Below are 20,235 nucleotides of genomic sequence, written 5' to 3'. Positions count from 1 at the left end.
GGGGCAAAGAGGGGTTTTATGTACTAATCCTGCGATGTGGTAACTTTTCTCTCTCCCACAGGTGGTGATGGGGGGAGGAGGGGAGGTGGAGGAGATGGGGCGTTGGCCATTGGGGGCGGGGCCAAGGGAGAAGCGCGGGCTTGGTTCCCGCGCTATGATAATCATGGCGGGAATAGAGGAGCAGGAAGGAGGGGGCGTCGCACGGTGCGAGCCGAGGTCACGGGGGGAAGCCGAGGTCAGCCAGAGTTTGCTGACTTCTGGGAGCAACATGGGGGGAGTAATTACGCTAGCGGGGGATCTAGCGGGGGGGGTGGGAGGGGGGAATTACTGGGTTGCTGCTGCTGGGGAGAGGGGGGAGCTGGTATGGGAGAGGATGGGCGGGGGGGCACCGCCTGGGGGAGATACAGCTGCGTGGGAACCGGGTGAGGAGCTGGAAAAAGGTGATGGCTAATCGACAAGGGGGGGGGTAGGAAGCCCCCCAACTCGGCTGATCACGTGGAACGTGAGAGGGCTGAACGGGCCGATAAAGAGGGCACGGGTACTCGCACACATTAAGAAACTTAAGGCAGATGTGGTTATGTTACAGGAAACGCACCTGAAACTGATAGACCAGGTTAGGCTACGCAAAGGATGGGTGGGGCAGGTGTTCCATTCGGGGCTAGATGCGAAAAACAGGGGGGTGGCTATATTAGTGGGGAAGCGGGTAATGTTCGAGGCAAAGACTATAGTGGCGGATAACGGGGGCAGATACGTGATGGTGAGTGGCAAACTACAGGGGGAGACGGTGGTTTTGGTAAACGTATATGCCCCGAACTGGGATGATGCCAATTTTATGAGGCGGATGCTAGGACGCATTCCGGACCTAGAGATGGGAAAGCTGATAATGGGGGGAGATTTTAATACGGTGTTGGAACCAGGGCTGGATAGGTCGAAGTCCAGGACTGGAAGGAGGCCGGCAGCAGCCAAGGTGCTTAAAGATTTTATGGAGCAGATGGGAGGTGTAGACCCGTGGAGATTTAGCAGACCTAGGAGTAAGGAGTTCTCGTTTTTCTCCTATGTCCATAAAGTCTACTCGCGAATAGACTTTTTTGTGCTGGGTAGGGCATTGATCCCGAAGGTGAGGGGAACGGAGTATACGGCTATAGCCATTTCGGATCACGCTCCACACTGGGTGGACTTGGAGATAGGGGAGGAAACAGGAGGGCGCCCACCCTGGAGAATGGACATGGGACTAATGGCAGATGAGGGTGTGTGTCTAAGGGTGAGGGGGGTGCATTGAAAAGTACTTGGAACTCAATGATAATGGGGAGGTCCAGGTGGGAGTGGTCTGGGAGGCGTTGAAGGCGGTGGTTAGAGGGGAGCTGATATCAATAAGGGCACATAAAGGGAAGCAGGAGAGTAAGGAACGGGAGCGGTTGCTGCAAGAACTTTTGAGGGTGGACAGACAATATGCGGAAGCACCGGAGGAGGGACTGTACAGGGAAAGGCAAAGGCTACATGTAGAATTTGACTTGCTGACTACAGGCACTGCAGAGGCACAATGGAGGAAGGCACAGGGTGTACAGTACGAATATGGGGAGAAGGCGAGCAGGTTGCTGGCACACCAATTGAGGAAAAGGGGAGCAGCGAGGGAAATAGGGGGAGTGAGGGATGAGGAAGGAGAGATGGAGCGGGGAGCGGAGAGGGTGAATGGAGTGTTCAAGACATTTTATAAAAAATTATATGAAGCTCAACCCCCGGATGGGAGGGAGAGAATGATGGGCTTCTTGGATCGGCTGGAATTTCCCAAGGTGGAAGAGCAGGAAAGGGTGGGACTGGGAGCACAGATCGAGGTAGAAGAAGTGGTGAAAGGAATTAGGAGCATGCAGGCGGGAAAGGCCCCGGGACCGGATGGATTCCCAGTCGAATTCAATAGAAAATATATGGACTTGCTCGCCCCGGTACTGACGAGGACCTTTAATGAGGCAAAGGAAAGGGGACAACTGCCCCCGACTATGTCTGAAGCAACGATATCGCTTCTCTTAAAGAAGGAAAAGGACCCGCTACAATGCGGGTCCTATAGACCTATTTCCCTCCTAAATGTAGATGCCAAGGTCCTGGCCAAGGTAATGGCAATGAGAATAGAGGAATGTGTCCCGGGGGTGGTCCACGAGGACCAAACTGGGTTTGTGAAGGGGAGACAGCTGAACACGAATATACGGAGGTTGTTAGGGGTAATGATGATGGCCCCACCAGAGGGAGAAACGGAGATAGTAGTGACGATGGATGCCGAGAAAGCATTTGATAGAGTGGAGTGGGATTATTTGTGGGAGGTGTTGAGGAGATTTGGTTTTGGAGAGGGGTATGTTAGATGGGTGCAGCTGTTGTATAGGGCCCCAGTGGCGAGCGTGGTCACGAATGGACGGGGATCTGCATATTTTCGGCTCCATAGAGGGACAAGGCAGGGATGCCCTCTGTCCCCATTATTGTTTGCACTGGCGATTGAGCCCCTGGCGATAGCGTTGAGGGGTTCCAAGAAGTGGAGGGGAGTACTTAGGGGAGGAGAAGAGCACCGGGTATCTTTGTATGCGGACGATTTGCTACTATACGTGGCGGACCCGGCGGAGGGGATGCCAGAAATAATGCGGATACTTGAGGAGTTTGGGGATTTTTCAGGGTATAAATTGAACATGGGGAAAAGTGAGTTGTTTGTGGTGCATCCAGGGGAGCAGAGTAGAGAAATAGAGGACCTACCGTTGAGGAAGGTAACAAGGGACTTTCGTTACCTGGGGATCCAGATAGCTAAGAATTGGGGCACATTGCATAGGTTAAATTTAACGCGGTTGGTGGAACAGATGGAGGAGGATTTCAAGAGATGGGATATGGTATCCCTGTCAATGGCAGGGAGGGTGCAGGCGGTTAAGATGGTGGTCCTCCCGAGATTCCTCTTTGTGTTTCAGTGCCCCCCGGTGGTGATCACGAAGGCTTTTTGTAAAAGGATTGAAAAGAGCATCATGGGTTTTGTGTGGGCTGGGAAGACCCCGAGAGTGAGGAAGGGATTCTTACAGCGTAGCAGGGATAGGAGGGGGCTGGCACTACCGAGCCTAAGTGAGTATTATTGGGCCGCTAATATTTCAATGGTGAGTAAGTGGATGGGAGAGGAGGAGGGAGCGGCGTGGAAGAGATTAGCGAGGGCGTCCTGTAGGGGGACTAGCCTACAGGCTATGGTGACAGCCCCATTGCCGTTCTCACCGAGGAACTACACCACAAGCCCGGTGGTGGTGGCTACACTGAAGATTTGGGGACAGTGGAGACGGCATAGGGGAAAGACTGGAGCCTTGGGGGGGTCCCCGATAAGAAACAACCATAGGTTTGCCCCGGGGGGAATGGATGGGGGATATGGAATGTGGCAAAGAGCAGGAATAACGCAACTGAAAGATCTGTTTGTGGATGGGAAGTTCGCGAGTCTGGGAGCGCTGACCGAGAAATATGGGTTGCCCCAAGGGAATGCATTCAGGTATATGCAACTGAGGGCTTTTGCGAGGCAACAGGTGAGGGAATTCCCGCAGCTCCCGACACAAGAGGTGCAGGACAGAGTGATCGCAAAGACATGGGTGGGGGATGGTAAGGTGTCAGATATATATAGGGAAATGAGGGACGAAGGGGAGACTATGGTAGATGAACTAAAAGGGAAATGGGAAGAAGAGCTGGGGGAGGAGATCGAGGAGGGGCTGTGGGCAGATGCCCTAAGCAGGGTAAACTCGTCGTCCTCGTGTGCCAGGCTAAGCCTGATTCAGTTTAAGGTATTACACAGGGCACATATGACTGGAGCACGGCTCAGTAAATTTTTTGGGGTGGAGGATAGGTGTGCGAGGTGCTCGAGAAGCCCAGCGAATCATACCCATATGTTTTGGTCATGCCCGGCACTACAGAGGTTTTGGATGGGGGTGACAAAGGTGCTTTCAAAAGTAGTAGGAGTCCGGGTCGAACCAAGCTGGGGGTTGGCTATATTTGGGGTTGCACAAGAGCCGGGAGTGCAGGAGGCGAGAGAGGCCGATGTTTTGGCCTTTGCGTCCCTAGTAGCCCGGCGCAGGATATTGCTAATGTGGAAAGAAGCCAAGCCCCCGGGGGTGGAGACCTGGATAAATGACATGGCGGGGTTTATAAAGCTAGAGCGGATTAAGTTCGTCCTAAGGGGGTCGGCTCAAGGGTTCACCAGGCGGTGGCAACCGTTCGTCGAATACCTCGCAGAAAGATAGACGGAATGGGAAAAAGAAGGCAGCAGCAGCAGCCCAGGATCGGGGGGGGGGGGGGGTGGGGGGGGGGGGGGGGGGAGGAGGAACCAGAAGGACTCTCAGGGTTGTTAATATATACTGTATAGTATGTATAGGTCGTTGCTACAGATAATTATATATTGGACTGTTAAATTATATTTTTGGAGAGTGTTATACTTGTGACAAGGCAGTTGCGAATTAGGGCTAGTTTTCATTTTTGTTATTTATTATTTATTCATTTTTTGTTTGTAAAATAGGTCATTGTTATTTGTGTTGTTATAATATTGTGTAAAGGATGCACAATGTACTGTGTTGGTTGACCAAAAATTTTCAATAAAATATTTAATAAAAAAAAAATAAAGTGTGTCTACTTCAATGCCAGGAGCATCCGGAATAAGGTGGGTGAACTTACGGCATGGGTTGTCACCTGGGACTTCGATGTTGTGGCCATTTCGGAGACATGGATAGAGCAGGGACAGGAATGGTTGTTGCAGGTACCGAGATTTAGATATTTCAGTAAGCTCAGGGAAGGTGGTAAAAGAGGGGGAGGGGTGGCATTGTTAGTCAAGGACAGTATTACGGTGGCAGAAAGAACGTTTGATGAGGACTCGTCTACTGAGGTAGTTTGGATTGAGGTTAGAAACAGGAAAGGAGAGGTCACCCTATTCGGGGTTTTCTATAGGCCTCCGAAAAGTTCCGAAAAGTCTGCCGAGGTTCTTGTTTATCTTTCAGGCTCTCCCGACCTTTACACCAAAGGCCTTTTTTCGGAAAGTGGACACAATCATCTCTGACTTTGTATGGGCGGGGAAGGTGCCGAGGGTGGGGAGGACCCTGCTACAGAGGCAGAGGCAGCAGGGGGGGTTGGCGTTGCCAAACCTGCTTCATTACTATTGGGCGGCAAATGTGGACAAGGTGCGGCGGTGGTGGGAAGGAGAAGGGGTGGAGTGGGTTAGGATGGAGGAGGAATCTTGTGAGGGGTCTAGTTTGAGGACTGTGGTGATGGCAGCATTGCAATGGCTCCGAGTAGGTATTCAGGGAGCCCAGTGGTGCAGTCCACGGTGAAGATATGAAATCAGCTGAGGAGGCATTTTAGGGTGGAAGGGATGTCGGTGCTAACGCCGCTGTGCGAGGATCATGGGTTTGAGCCGGGGGGGATGGATAGTGTATACAGGAGGTGGATGGAAGTGGGGCTGGTCAAGGGATTTGTATTTTGAGGAAGGGTTCGCCAGTCTGGAGGAGCTAGGGGAGAGAGTAGAGCTGCCGAGGGGTAGTGAGTTCAGGTATCTACAGGTTAGGGACTTTGCACGAAAGCTCTGGAAGGGACTCTCTAGATTGCCGGGATACACCCTGCTGGAGCGACTGCTGCTTGCGGATGTGGAAGGGGAGGGAAGAATTGTGGATATATATAAGTGGCTTGGGGAGCAGGGAGGTGAGCGGGTGGTTAAGATCAAGGAGAAATGGGAAGCAGAATTGGGAATGGAGTCAATTGGGGATTCTGGAGTGAGGCACTGCGAAGGGTAAACGGGACCTCCTCCTGTGCAAGGATGAGCCTGATAGAGTTTAAGTTGGTGCACAGGGTGCATATGACTCGGGCGAGAATGAGTGGGTTCTTTCAGGAGGTAGCAGATGTGTGTGAGAGGTGTGGGCGGGGGCCAGCGAATCATGCGCACATGTTTTGGGGTTGTGAAAAATTAGGAAGATTTTGGGCGGGAGTGTTCACGGTCTTAGCCAGAATAGTGAAAGAGAAGGTGGACCCAGACCCTTTGGTGGTGATATTTGGGGTTTCAGGGAAGCCGGAGCTCATGGAGAGGAGGCAGGCCGATGTCATGGCCTTCGCCTCTCTGATTGCATGGCAACGAACTTTGCTGGAGTGGCGGTCGGCATCGCCACCGGGGATAGCAGCATGGTTGGGTGACCTGTAACGACTTCCTGCGGTTAGAGAAGATAAAGTATGAGTTAAGGGGCTCAGCAGGGGAGTTTGAGAAAAGTTGGGGGATGTTTGTGATCAATGTTTGAGGAGCTGTTTGTCGCGGGGGGGGGGGGGGGGGGGGGGGTGAAAAAGGAGAACAATCTGTACAAACTGTATAGTTGATTGTTGGGAAGAATGTTTCCCAGGGTGTTTATTTGCTGTAACCTACTTTGGTACAAGTTTGAATAAAATACGTTTAAAATAAACCAAAACCTGATACCCCACACAAAATGACCTGTCGCCCCTCTATGCAGCCTGTTGACTTCTCTGGGAGGCCTCATGTGCCTCCACCCTCCCCGCCAAATTCAGAAACACGAGATCAACCGGGTTCTGAGGCGACGGTCCATGAGTAGCTTGGCAGGTGTGACCCTTGTGGCTGTATTGGGTGGTTGAGTTTTACGGCAATAAAAAATTGGCCAATTGTTGGCGTAGTAGTTTGTCAGACTGTTTCCGCATTCCAATCTTGAATGTCGGAACGGTTCTCCCGGCCAAACCACTAGACGCCAGGTTGTATAGGGCCATCCTGATGTGTCGTATGCCATTGGCTCGGACAAAAACCTAGAAGTCGTTGCATGTAAAACGAGTGCCATAGTCCAACATGATGGACTCTGGAAGTCCATGAATAGCAAACACTTGGCGCAAGGCATCCACCGTGGCCACCAACGTCATGGTCCCCATCTCCTGAATACATAGCCACTTAGAGTAGGCATCCACCAGAAAGAAAAACATCTTGATCACGAAAGGACCCACGTAGTCAATGTGGACCCAGTCCACGGGAGACTTGGCTATTCTCAATGGAGGAGAGTGGCCAATGTAGGTGAGGACTGCTGTGTTTGGGACTTCTGGTAGCGGCCATGGTGTGAGTGGTCGCACATTTGGTGCTCCCGCTCGTGGGGAATCTGGACCGTTTGGCTAGTGGGTGGACTTTATGATTTAAGAAGGTGCAGGAGGGGTGGTAGGAGAGAGTGTCCCACCAGTGGATGGATTCGTGGACCAGAAGTGGCCGAAAAAGAAGGCAACAGTTGGGGATAGCTGGAGTGGTGCCTGCGACACAGGAGAAGATGGCGGAGGGTCAGGGATCGGCCCTACCCTCTCAATGGTCGACGGAGCAGCTGGTGAGCTTCCTTAATGAGAAATTCACCCAGCAGAGGAAGGAGAATTTGGAGGACCTGGCTAGGGTGGTGGACCCAATAAAGGCAGGGATCGACCGCATGGAGACGAGGCTTGAGGCCTAGAGCCAGGCGATCCAGAAGGTGGAGGAGACGGTGGGGAAGCACAAGGAGCAGCTTGCTTCGATGGCAACAGAGATGGTGCTCCTTCTCCCGGCATACAAGCAGAAATGTAAGCGGGAAAATCTGGCTAAGAAGGTCATGCAGTGCTGGTCCGAGGAAACAGAAGAGCGCCTATGTGACTGCTTGGAGACAGTGGACTGGTCCATATTTACAAACTCAGCGACCAATCTAAACAAGTATGCCACCACCCTCACAGTTTCATCAGCAAATGTGTGGACGACTGCGTGCCAAAGAAAGCAGTACGTGCGTTCCCCAACTGGAAACCATGGCTTAATCGGGAGATTGACTCCCTACTGAAGGACAGGTCTGATGCGTTCAAATCAGGTGACCTGACCTACACAAGAAATCCAGGTACAACCTCCGCAAAGCCATCCGAGATGCCAAGAGACAATATCAGACCAAGCTAGAGTCACAGACTAGTGTTACAGACTCTCGTCAGTTGTGGCAAGGCCGAAACAACATAACGGGCTACAAAGCGAAGCCGCGCATTTTCTCCGGCAGCAGCGCACCCCTCCCTGATGAGCAGGAAACCAATAATCCGCTGTTGAGTGCCCCAGCAGCCCATAACACACCCATACCCACCATCACAGCTTCCGAAGTCAGGTCAGCTTTCCTGAAAGTGAACCCTCGGAAGGCGACGGGTCCGGGTGGGATCCCTGATTGTGCACTCAGAGCCTGTAAGGACCAGCTGGCAGACGTGTTCACGGATATCTTTAACCTGTCCCTACTCCGCTTCGAGGTCCCCACCTGCTTCAAGAAGACCCCATTCATACCGGTGCCAAAGAGGAACCAGGCAACGTGCCTCGATGACTACCGGCCAGTGGCCCTGACTTCAGTCGTAATGAAGTGCTTCGCGAAGTTAGTCATGAAGCGCATCACCTCCATACTCCCAGGATGCCTAGATCCACTGCAATTCGCATACTGCCACAACTGGTCAACGGCAGACGTCATCTCCCTGGTCCTACACTCATTCCTAGAGCATCTTGACAACAAGGACTCCTACATCAGACTCCTATTTATTGACTACAGCTCCGCCTTCAACACCATAATCCCAGCCAAGCTCATATCAAATCTCCAAAACCTAGGACTTGGCTCCTCACTCTGCAACTGTGGATGTTTGTTGAAGTAGGGAATGTTTGTTGAGGATGGGGATGTTTGTTGAGGATGGGGATGTTTGTTGGGGAAGGGAATGTTTGTTGGGGTAGGGGGCATTTGTTGGGGTAGGGGATGTTTGTTGGGGTAGGGGATGTTTGTTGGGATAGGGGGTGTTTGTTGGGATAGGGGGTGTTTGTTGGGATAGGGGGTGTTTGTTGAGGTAGGGGATGTTTGTTGGGGTAGGGGATGTTTGTTGGGGTAGGGGGTGTTTGTTGGGATAGGGGGCGTTTGTTGGGGTAGGGGATGTTTGTTGGGGTAGGGGATGTTTGTTGGGGTAGGGGGTGTTTGTTGGGATAGGGGGTGTTTGTTGGGATAGGGGGCATTTGTTGGGGTAGGGGATGTTTGTTGGGGTAGGGGATGTTTGTTGGGGTAGGGGGTGTTTGTTGGGATAGGGGGTGTTCGTTGGGGTAGGGGGTGTTTGTTGGGGTAGGGGATGTTTGTTGGGGAAGGGAATGTTTGTTGGGGTAGGGGGCATTTGTTGGGGTAGGGGATGTTTGTTGGGGTAGGGGATGTTTGTTGGGATAGGGGGTCTTTGTTGGGATAGGGGGTGTTTGTTGGGATAGGGGGTGTTTGTTGGGATAGGGGGTGTTTGTTGGGGTAGGGGGTGTTTGTTGGGGTAGGGGGTGTTTGTTGGGGTAGGGGATGTTTGTTGGGGAAGGAGATGTTTGTCGAGGATGGGGATGTTTGTTGGGAAAGGGAATGTTTGTTGGGATAGGGGGCATTTGTTGGGGTAGGGGATGTTTGTTGGGGTAGGGGATGTTTGTTGGGATAGGGGGTGTTTGTTGGGATAGGGGGTGTTTGTTGGGGTAGGGGATGTTTGTTGGGATAGGGGGTGTTTGTTGGGATAGGGGATGTTTGTTGGGGTAGGGGGTGTTTGTTGGGGAAGGGAATGTTTGTTGGGGTAGGGGGCCTTTGTTGGGGTAGGGGATGTTTGTTGGGGTAGGGGATGTTTGTTGGGATAGGGGGTGTTTGTTGGGATAGGGGGTGTTTGTTGGGATAGGGGGTGTTTGTTGGGATAGGGGGTGTTTTTTGGGGTAGGGGATGTTTGTTGGGATAGGGGGTGTTTGTTGGGATAGGGGGTGTTTGTTGGGATAGGGGGTGTTTGTTGGGATAGGGGATGTTTGTTGGGGTCGGGGATGTTTGTCGAGGATGGGGATGTTTGTTGGGAAAGGGAATGTTTGTTGGGGTAGGGGGTGTTTGTTGGAGTAGGGGATGTTTGTTGGGGAAGGGGATGTTTGTCGAGGATGGGGATGTTTGTTGGGAAAGGGAATGTTTGTTGGGGTAGGGGGTGTTTGTTGGGGCAGGGGGTGTTTGTTGGGGTAGGGGGTGTTTGTTGGGGTAGGGGATGTTTGTTGGGGAAGGGGATGTTTGTTGGGGATCACAGCCAGTGGGAGAGGAGGAGTTGGCCAGGGAGAGAGATACACAAACGCTGATAGTGGAGGGACATTGTTATAACCTGCCTGCTTACCATTGGCTGGGGACTAATGACACTCCCACAATCCTGTGGGAGTATGAGCTTCCCCAATGAGGGGGGCGGAGAAACCATTAGTAAACTCCATGTATAAATAAAGCTGGCCAGTTTGGAACCAGCTGGAAAGAGTATGTAGCAAGGGAAGTTGCTGCTGCTGTTATATATATATGTTATTGTAAATAAATGTTATTACTTTGTATCCTTAAAACTCATACTGGATTCTTCGTGGCCCTTACTAAACTGGCGACGAGGGTTAAAGTGAATAGCTGTCTACACTGCAGAAGCCACCTCCCTGGATTTTTGTTGGATACAGGTTGGAAGTTGTTTTCTATTATACCATGCCTCTGTACGGACGTTTGGATGTTTTTGATGCTGCGCTGGAAAGCTGGAACCAGTACGCACAACGGATGCGTTACTATTTCTGGGCAAACAATATCACCGAAAACGAGCGCCAGGTGGTCATATTGCTCACCGCCTGCGGCCCGCATACGTTTGGGGTGATTAGGAGCCTTACGTACCCAGCTGCGCCGGACACCAAAACGTTTGATGAACTTGTGACTATAGTGGGGCAACATTTTAACCCAACCCTGTCCACGATAGTCCAGCGTTACCGGTTTAATACCGCTGAGAGGACACCTGGAGAATCCCTTGCCGATTTTCTATCCAGGCTACGCAGGATTGCGGAGTACTGTGACTATGGTGAGACCTTGTCAGAAATGTTACGCAACCGTTTGGTTTGCGGTATTAACAATGCGGCCACCCAGAGAAAGTTGTTAGCTGAGCCAACATTGACTTTTCAACAGGCAATACAAATAGTCTTGTCCCGAGAGAGCGCAGAACGAGGCGTGCAGGAGCTACAGGGCATGGAAGTGCATGCCTTGGGGCGCAACCCCTTCCGTCCGAAAACATCCCCCCGCACTCCTGCGGTACCTTGTGCGAGGCGACGTCCGGATCGACGCCAGTGGCCGTCGGACATTCCTCCCCAAAGGGAGCCTTCTCCAGAACCAATGGATTAGGAGCCATGTCCGTGTCAGACTTGTAGGCGCCGACCCCGTCGCGGACGCTGGTCCTGGGGGCGCCGCCGTCGTTCCGACCGAAACTGGGACCAGCCCAGGGGTCGTACCTTCCATGTGGATGAACCTGCGATGACTACTCCTGAGGACGTGGAGACGGAGGACGACTGCCTGCAGCTGCATTGTGTGGCAGCTCCCCGTGTAGCCCCCATTAAGGTGACAGTACGGGTCAATGGTCACCAGCTTGAGATGGAGTTGGACACTGGCGCAGCGGTCTCCGTGATCGCCCAGAGGACATTTGACCGCATCAAGCAGGGTATACAAACCCTTACATTAACCGACTCACAGGCCAGGTTGGCCACCTACACGGGGGAACCACTGGACATTGCAGGAACTACAATGACCCCTGTTGTCTATGGACGTCAGGAGGAGCATTTCCCACTTATCGTGGTGCGCGGCCATGGGCCCAGCCTTTTGGGTTGGGACTGGTTGCGCCATTTGCGGTTGCAATGGCAGCACATCCTCCAAACAGTTTCTGGAGGGTTGACTGAGGTGCTAGGACGATACCCAGATATATTCCAGCCTGGTTTGGGGAAAATAAAAGGGGCTGTCGCCCGTATCCAAGTCGAACCAGGAGCCACGCCGCGCTATTTCCGGGTGCACCCGGTGCCTTACGCCTTGCTCGAGAAGATAGAAGGGGAGCTCACTCGTTTGGAGAGTTTGGGTATTATCAGGCCCGTCCGTTTTGCTGACTGGGCAGCACCAATTGTACCTGTAATGAAGCCAGATGCCACAGTTCGCTTGTGTGGCGACTATAAACTTACAGTGAATACGGCTTCCCGACTCGACCGATGTCCAATGCCTCGCATAGAGGATTTCTACGCGAAGCTTGCAGGTGGACTCTCGTTCACAAAATTAGATATGAGTCACGCCTACCTGCAGTTGGAGCTGGACCCTGCCTCCCGACCATATGTAACGATTAATACACACCGGGGCCTGTATGAATATACACGGTTGCCCTTTGGAGTATCCTCTGCCTGCGCAATTTTTCAACGTGTTATGGAGGGCATTTTAAGAGGTTTACCACGTGTGGCTGTCTACCTAGATGATGTTTTGATTACAGGGACGTCGGAGCAGGAACATTTGGAAAATCTGGAGGCTGTCCTTAGATGCTTTTCGGAGGCTGGAGTTCGTTTACGTCGCACAAAGTGCGTATTTCAGGCTAAGGAAGTAGTCTACCTAGGTTATCGGGTGGACCGCGAAGGTTTGCACCCCGTCGCAGAGAAGGTGCGTGCGATTCAACAGGCCCCCGCCCCGACTGACACTGCGCATCTTCGTTCTTTTCTCGGCTCGTAAACTATTACGGGAAGTTCCTCCCCAATCTGGCAACTACGCTGGCCCCCTTACACCTGCTGCTAAAGAAAAATCACACCTGGGTTTGGGGTCAGCCATAAGAAACCGCTTTCCGGCGGGTAAAGCAACAATTGTCATCGTCTGGGTTACTAACCCACTATGATCCTGGAAAGCCTTTGCTCGTCACATGTGATGCATCCCCGTATGATATTGGGGCTGTCCTGTCCCACAAGATGGAGAACGGGGCCGAACGACCGATAGCTTTCGCCTCCCGCACATTGACTGCAGCGGAGAAGAAGTACGCGCAGATCGAGGAGGGACTGGCAGTGGTCTTTGCGGTGAAACGCTTCCACCAGTACGTGTATGGCCGCCATTTCACTATCGTGACTGATCATAAGCCTCTGCTGGGACTTTTCAGAGAGGATAAGCCAATACCGCCCATTGCTTCCGCACGGATCCAGCGCTGGGCTTTGTTGCTTGCTGCATACGAGTATTCTCTGGAGCACAAACCAGGAACGCAGATAGCAAATGCCGACGCACTGAGCCGATTGCCTTTATCGACCGGCCCCATGTCGACCCCCACGACCAGTGAGGTGCTTGCAACCCTAAATTTTATGGACACCTTGCTTGTCACAGCATCACAGATCCATGAGTGGACCCAGACGGAGCCAATCCTGTCAAAGGTTCGGCACATAGTCCTGTATGGTGGGCAGCATAGACAGCTCCCAGGCGAGTTGCGGGCATTTTCCTCCAAGCTGTCAGAATTCAGCGTGGAAGACGGCATCCTCTTGTGGGGGACGCGTGTGATTGTCCCGGAAAAAGGCCAGGAGCTGATACTAACAGACTTGCACAATGGGCATCCAGGTGTGACCAAAATGAAAATGTTGGCCCGGAGTTATGTCTGGTGGCCAGGCCTCGACACCGACATTGAGAAGGTGGCCCAAAACTGCTCCATTTGCCAGGAGCATCAGGAGCTTCCGCCGGCCGCGCCCCTACATCGCTGGGAATGGCCAGGGCGGCCTTGGGCACGCTTGCATGCAGATTTCGCAGGCCCTTTTCAAGGATCCATGTTCCTTCTATTAATTGACGCCTAGTCTAAATGGCTAGAGGTGCATAAGATGCAGGGGACAACGTCCTGCACAACAATTGAAAAGATGCGTTTGTCTTTTAGTACGCATGGCCTCCCCGAGGTGCTGGTCACGGATAACGGCACTCCATTCACGAGTGAGGAGTTTGCGAGGTTCACGAAGATGAACGGCATGCGCCATATCCGCACTGCCCCTTACCACCCGGCTTCAAATGGGTTGGCAGAGCGCGCAGTGCAGACATTCAAAAGAGTCTTCCAGATCAGTGGACACGAGACTGGCTCGCTTTTTGTTTACGTATAGGACCACCCCCCATGCGGTGACTGGGGTAGCTCCCGCAGAACTCCTAATGGGCTGGAGACTTCGCACCCGCCTTAGTATGGTTTTCCCGGACATTGGCGCAAAGGTACGCCGCACACAAGAACGGCAGGGACAGGGATTTTCTCGGCATCGGCCGATTCGACAGGATGCGCCCGGTGACCCAGTGTTCATTCGGAATTTTGCTGGTGGTGCCCAGTGGGTTCCTGGCGTAATATTTCGCCAAACGGGCCCTATATCTTACCAGGTGCAAGCCCAGGGTCGTCTCCAGCGCAAACATGTAGACCACGTTCGGTCCAGAAGACTATCCCCTCAAAAGATTCCCCGCCCCCGGAGCTCATTTCTACAGCCACAGAGACCAGAGACAATGGGAAGTAGTCCTCACAATCTTCCACTGGTGCCTCACTCGAAGCCTGCGCAGGTCGTTACGGGACCGAATGGAGATAGAGACACTGACATGACGGAGGCAGCAGACTCTGACTCCGAGTTGGAGACACAGGACGCATCAGAGGGGGAATCCTCGGGTCCATGGGCCGTAGATGTACAACCGTTACGCCGTTCATCACGGAAGCGCCGGTCTCCGTCTCGTTACACGCCGCCTGATCCAGCGCCGCGTGCAAATGGTGTCCGGCCTGCGGCCAAACGAGTCCGACGCCCTCCTTCGCCAGGGTCTTCGGTGGATTCCTTGGACTTTGGGGGGGGGAGGGATGTTATAACCTGCAGCTTACCATTGGCTGGGGACTAATGACAATCCCACAATCATGTGGGAGTATGAGCTTCCCCAATGAGGGGAGCGGAGAAACCATTAGTAAACTCCTAGTATAAATAAAGCTGGCCAGTTTGGAACCAGCAGGAAGGATTGTGCATCAAGGGAAGTTGCTGCTGCTGTTATATATATATGTTATAGTAAATAAATGTTATTACTTTGTATCCTTAAAACCCGTGCTGGATTCTTCGTGGCCCTCACAAAAGACATGTTCACCAGTTAGATTCTAACGGGCACTTGCAAAATGTGAGTGAGTTTGACGGTTCACTGAACACAATCCCAATGGCTGGGTTTAGTCTTCTGCTGTGTTAAGGTTCCTCAGGGCTGTGTATTACCATCTTGTGAGAGCGCCTTGTGCTGCTGACCTGTCCTCATCTGTTTTATCCTAGGGCCTATTGCCAACTTTAACTGGGCAGCCAATTCCCAAGGACAGAATGGATGAGGCCCTGGAGGATCTGCAAAAATCAATGCAGACCTTCGAAGATAAGTTCCTTCAGGGCAAACCGTACATTGTGGGCGAGAAAGTATCCCTGGCAGACCTGGTCGCACTCGTTGAACTGATGCAGGTGAGAGAATTGGAATCGGCTCAATTAGATTTCCAACCAATAGAGTGTCATCATGGTCGTACAAAGAGATCAATTGGTCTTGATGGATCCAGAGAGTTTTCAGAAATTATTCCTTTACAATGGCCTAGGCAGCTCTTCAATACATTGTTCAAATGACCAGCTTCTCGCTCTCTCTCTAATCTCTCACACCCAGTCTCTCTCTAATCTCTCCAAAGGCGGCAAGGTAGCACAGTGGTTAGCACCGTTGCTTCACAGCTCCAGTGTCCTAGGATTGATTACTGGCTTGGGTCACTGTCTGTGTGGAGTCTGCACGTTCTCCCAGTGTGTGCGTGGGTTTCCTCGGGGTATTCCGGTTTCCTCCCACAGTCCAAAGATGTGTAGGTTCGATGGATTGGCCACGCTAAATTGCCCTTTGTGTCCAAAAAAAGGTTAGGTGGGGTTACTGGGTTACGGGGATGGGGTGGAGATGTGGATTTAGGTAGGGTGCAGGCTCGATGGGCCAAATAGCCTCCTTCTGCACTGTACATTCTGTGATTCTATGATTTTCTCAATCCCAATCTCTCTCTAATTTCGCACTCCCAGTCCCTCTCTCGCTCTAATCTCACAATCCCAATTTCTCTCTAATTTAGCACTCCCAGTCCCCCTCTCTCTCTAATCTCACAGTCCCAATCTCTCTATCTAATTTTTCAGTCCCAGTCTCTCTCTAATCTCTCAATCTCTCTCTCTCTCTAATTTTTCAGGCCTAGTCTCTCTCTCTCTCTCTAATCCCGTAGTTCCAGTCTCTCTCTCTCTCTCTAATCTCTCAGGCCTAGTCTCTCTCTCTCTCTTTAATCCCTTAGTTCCAGTCTCTCTGTCTAATCTCTCAGGCCTAGTCTCTCTCTCTCTCTCTAATCTCTCAATCTCTCTCTCTAATTTCTCAGGCCTAGTCTCTCTCTTTCTCTCTCTCTAATCCCTTAGTTCCAGTCTCTCTCTCACTCTCTAAAATCTCTCAGGCCTAGTCTCTCTCTCTCTCTTTAATCCCTTAGTTCCAGTCTCTCTCTCTCTCTAATCTCTCAGGCCTAGTCTCTCTCTCTCTTTTTAATCCCTTAGTTCCAGTCTCTCTCTCTCTAATCTCTCAGGCCTAGTCTCTCTCTCTCTCTCTCAAATCCCTTAGTTCCAGTCTCTCTCTCTCTATTCTCTCAGGCTTAGTCTCTCTCTCTCTCTCTAATCCCTTAGTTCCAGTCTCTCTCTCTCTCTCTCTCTCTAATCTCTCAGGCCTAGTCTCTCTCTCTCTCTCTCAAATCCCTTAGTTCCAGTCTCTCTCTCTCTCTAATCTCTCAGGCCTAGTCTCTCTCTCTCTCTCTCAAATCCCTTAGTTCCAGTCTCTCTCTCTCTAATCTCTCAGGCCTAGTCTCTCTCTCTCTAATCCCTTAGTTCCAATCTCTCTCTCTCTCTAATCTCTCAGGCCTAGTCTCTCTCTCTCTCTCTCTAATCCCTTAGTTCCAGTCTCTCTCTCTCTCTAATCTCTCAGGCCTAGTCTCTTTCTCTCTCTCTCAAATCCCTTCGTTCCAGTCTCTCTCTCTCTAATCTCTCAGGCCTAGTCTCTCTCTCTCAAATCCCTTAGTTCCAGTCTCTCTCTCTCTCTAATCTCTCAGGCCTAGTCTCTCTCTCTCTCTCTCAAATCCCTTAGTTCCAGTCTCTCTCTCTCTAATCTCTCAGGCCTAGTCTCTCTCTCTCTCTCAAATCCCTTAGTTCCAGTCTCTCTCTCTCTCTAATCTCTCAGGCCTAGTCTCTCTCTCTCTAATCCCTTAGTTCCAATCTCTCTCTCTCTCTAATCTCTCAGGCCTAGTCTCTCTCTCTCTCTCTCTAATCCCTTAGTTCCAGTCTCTCTCTCTCTCTAATCTCTCAGGCCTAGTCTCTTTCTCTCTCTCTCAAATCCCTTAGTTCCAGTCTCTCTCTCTCTAATCTCTCAGGCCTAGTCTCTCTCTCTCTCTCTCTCAAATCCCTTAGTTCCAGTCTCTCTCTCTCTAATCTCTCAGGCCTAGTCTCTCTCTCTCTCTCTCTTTTTAATCCCTTAGTTCCAGTCTCTCTATCTCTCCCTCTAATCTCTCAGGCCTAGTCTCTCTATCTCTCTCTCTAATCTCTCAGGCCTAGTCTCTCTCTCTCTCTCTCTCTCAAATCCCTTAGTTCCAGTCTCTCTCTCTCTAATCTCTCAGGCCTAGTCTCTCTCTCTCAAATCCCTTAGTTCCAGTCTCCCTCTCTCTAATCTCTCAGGCCTAGTCTCTCTCTCTCTCTCTAATCCCTTAGTTCCAGTCTCTCTCTCTCTAATTTTTCAGTCCCAGTCTCTGGTTCACTTTTGCATCTCTTGTTCTTCCCCTACAGCCTCTAGGTACTGGAGTTGATCCCTTGGAAGGCTGGCCCAAGCTTATCGAATGGCGTGAGCGAGTCAAAGGTGATGTGGGCAAGGCGTTATTCGATGAGGCCCATGAGACATTGATGAAGAGTAAGATTTCGATAAAGGCTTTGGACCGAAACTCTCCTATGATGCAACAACTTGTAAAAACCCTGCAAAAAAGATATAAATAAAGGGATAAGTCAGAAAGCCAGAATGTCTGAGGTGCCTGTCCACTGTAGCTCATTTTAGAGTCTTCCAACATCTCCTACAATCAAATAAACTGTTAGAAACAATGAGAACGTTGCCTCCTGCGTTTTTCTCATTTGCTTTTACTTCATGTTTTCCTCATTATTTTCCCTTCTCTGACCCTGCCAACTCTTGCTCCAATTAATAATAATAATAATAATAATCTTTATTGTCACAAACAGGCTTACATTAACTCTGAAATAAAGTTACTGTGAAAAGCCCCTAGTCACCACACTCCGGCGCCTGGTCGGGTACACAGGGAGAATTCAGAATGTGCAAATTATCTAACAGCACGTCTTTCAGGACTTGTGGCGGGAAACCGGAGCACCCGGAGGAAACCCACTAAGACACGGGGAGAACGTGCAGACTCCGCACAGTGACCCAAGTCGGGAACCGAACCTGGGACCCTGGAGCTGTGAAGCAACAGTGCTAACCATTGTGTAGCGCTATGGATTACTGTGCAGTTCTGGTGTTCATCCTTCAGGAAGGATATACTTGCAATGGAAGCAGTAGAGTGCAGGACTTCTAGCTTGGTCCCTGGGATAAGAGCGTTGTCCTATGGTGAAGGGCTTGGGTCTTTATCCTCTGGAGTTAAGAGTAATGAGGGGAGATCTCGTTGAACCAAGATTCTGAAGGGGCTTGGCAGGGTTGACACAAAGGTTGCTTCCCCTGGCTGGGGAATCTAGAACAAGGGGGCACATGGAATCAATGTATTACAATCATTTAGGACTGAGATCCACAGAATCCCTACAGTGCAGAAGGATGCTATTTGGCCCATCGAGTCTGTACCAACCCTCTGCAGAGCACCCTATTGAGGATGAGGAGAAACAACTTCATTTAAAGACTTTGAACCTTTAGAATTCTTTACCCCAGAGGGTTGTGGAATCATTGAACATATTTAAGGCTGAGGATTTTTGGCCTCAGGTGGAATCAAGGGATGGGGTTGCAGGCGGGAAAGTGGAGTTGAATTCAAAGATCAGCCATGGCGGTATTGAATGGCGGAGCAGTCTCGATCGGAAGTGTTAGCTACTCCGACTCTTATTTATTAAGTCTTATAATGGACTAAATGGTCTCCGTCTGTGCTTAAAATCTCTCCACGTTTCTGGAATGTTGATATGTTCCTGCCTTGTAAAACTTCTCATTTTACTTTCAACCTGCTATCTGCGAAAGAGTAAGTTGCATATAGTTTACGGAATTATAATCTAGGAGCAGTGTCATGCAGACAAGGGCAGAAAGGGGGTGGGGTTTGTGGGCTATTTGTGGGGACCCATAGTCATATTTTACGGGAGCTAGGTGACTCATTAGTTGACATCAGGGCTGCTGTGCCTTTAAAGGATGACAGCACGGTAGCATTGTGGATAGCACAATTGCTTCACAGCTCCAGGGTCCCAGGTTCGATTCCGGCTTGGGTCACTGTCTGTGCGGAGTCTGCACATCCTCCCCGTGTGTGCGTGGGTTTCCTCCGGGTGCTCCGGTTTCCTCCCACAGTCCAAAGATGTGCAGGTTCGGTGGATTGGCCATGATAAATTGCCCTTAGTGTCCAAAATTGCCCTTAGTGTTGGGTGGGGTTACTGGGTTATGGGGATAGGGTGGAGGTGTTGACCTTGGGTAGGGTGCTCTTTCCAAGAGCCGGTGCAGACTCGATGGGCCGAATGGCCTCCTTCTGCACTGTAAATTCTATGAAATAAAGACATTCACCCCACCCCCATCCTCAGCTCTTTCCAGAAGCTGCGAGCCCACCAGTAGGCCAGCAGCTCAGCAGCGCCATCGGGAGCGATGGGCACTGTTGGGACTGCACCTGAATAAGAGAGCACCATGGAGCAGGGCACCCTCCCTGGAGTCTGAGAGTGCAGCTTCACCTGGCTGTCTCTCTGTGTGATAGAGGGGCTACATTGGTAAAATGCCAATGAGGATTGCGTACTAAATATTCCCGGACACACGGTGCTCAGGAAGGAAGGACAGGTGGCAGTATTGATGAAGGATAGCATTGTAGTGCTGGACAGAGAGGGTATTCTAAAGGGGTCGCGGACAGAATCTATTTGGCTAGAACTAAGGAATAAAAAAGGTACAATTACATTGCTCTGGGAGGTCTTGTGGCGCATTGGGTATCTTCCCTGCCTCTAAGCCGGAAGTTCCGGGTTCAAGTCCTACTGGCTGTGATAACCCTCATGAGGGCCACAGGGAATCGCTGATTGATCTCCCTGTGGATACGGGTTCCTGTGGTGAGCAGACAGAGGCCCATCCAGCTGGGGCTGGTTAGTGGGACCTTTAAATATAGCTCCCAGACCGGACCCGCAGTTCCTGACCGTCCTGGGCTGACCTTTATTTTGGTGTGGCTCTGTTTACAGTTTTAAATAAACCAGTTTGGCCTTTC

General features: G+C 51.2%; 1 protein-coding gene across 1 annotated transcript in view; it reads left to right on the top strand.

The window, feature by feature from the left end:
* The window catches only part of LOC140410719 (glutathione S-transferase theta-1-like), a 108,745-nt gene extending 90,831 nt beyond the window's left edge, over positions 1-17,914 (top strand). The window contains exons 5-6 of the mRNA XM_072499175.1: positions 15,065-15,241; positions 17,603-17,914. Coding sequence (XP_072355276.1) covers positions 15,065-15,241; positions 17,603-17,806 — 381 coding nt within the window. The 3' untranslated portion in view covers positions 17,807-17,914. The remainder of the gene's footprint in view (positions 1-15,064; positions 15,242-17,602) is intronic.
* The last annotated feature ends 2,321 nt before the right edge of the window (positions 17,915-20,235 follow it).

The sequence above is a fragment of the Scyliorhinus torazame genome, chromosome 1, assembly GCF_047496885.1.
Source record: "Scyliorhinus torazame isolate Kashiwa2021f chromosome 1, sScyTor2.1, whole genome shotgun sequence".
NCBI classification, from domain to species: Eukaryota; Metazoa; Chordata; class Chondrichthyes; order Carcharhiniformes; family Scyliorhinidae; genus Scyliorhinus; species Scyliorhinus torazame.
The sequence above is the reverse complement of the archived record's forward strand: the minus strand, read 5'-3'. Positions and strand labels throughout refer to the sequence as shown.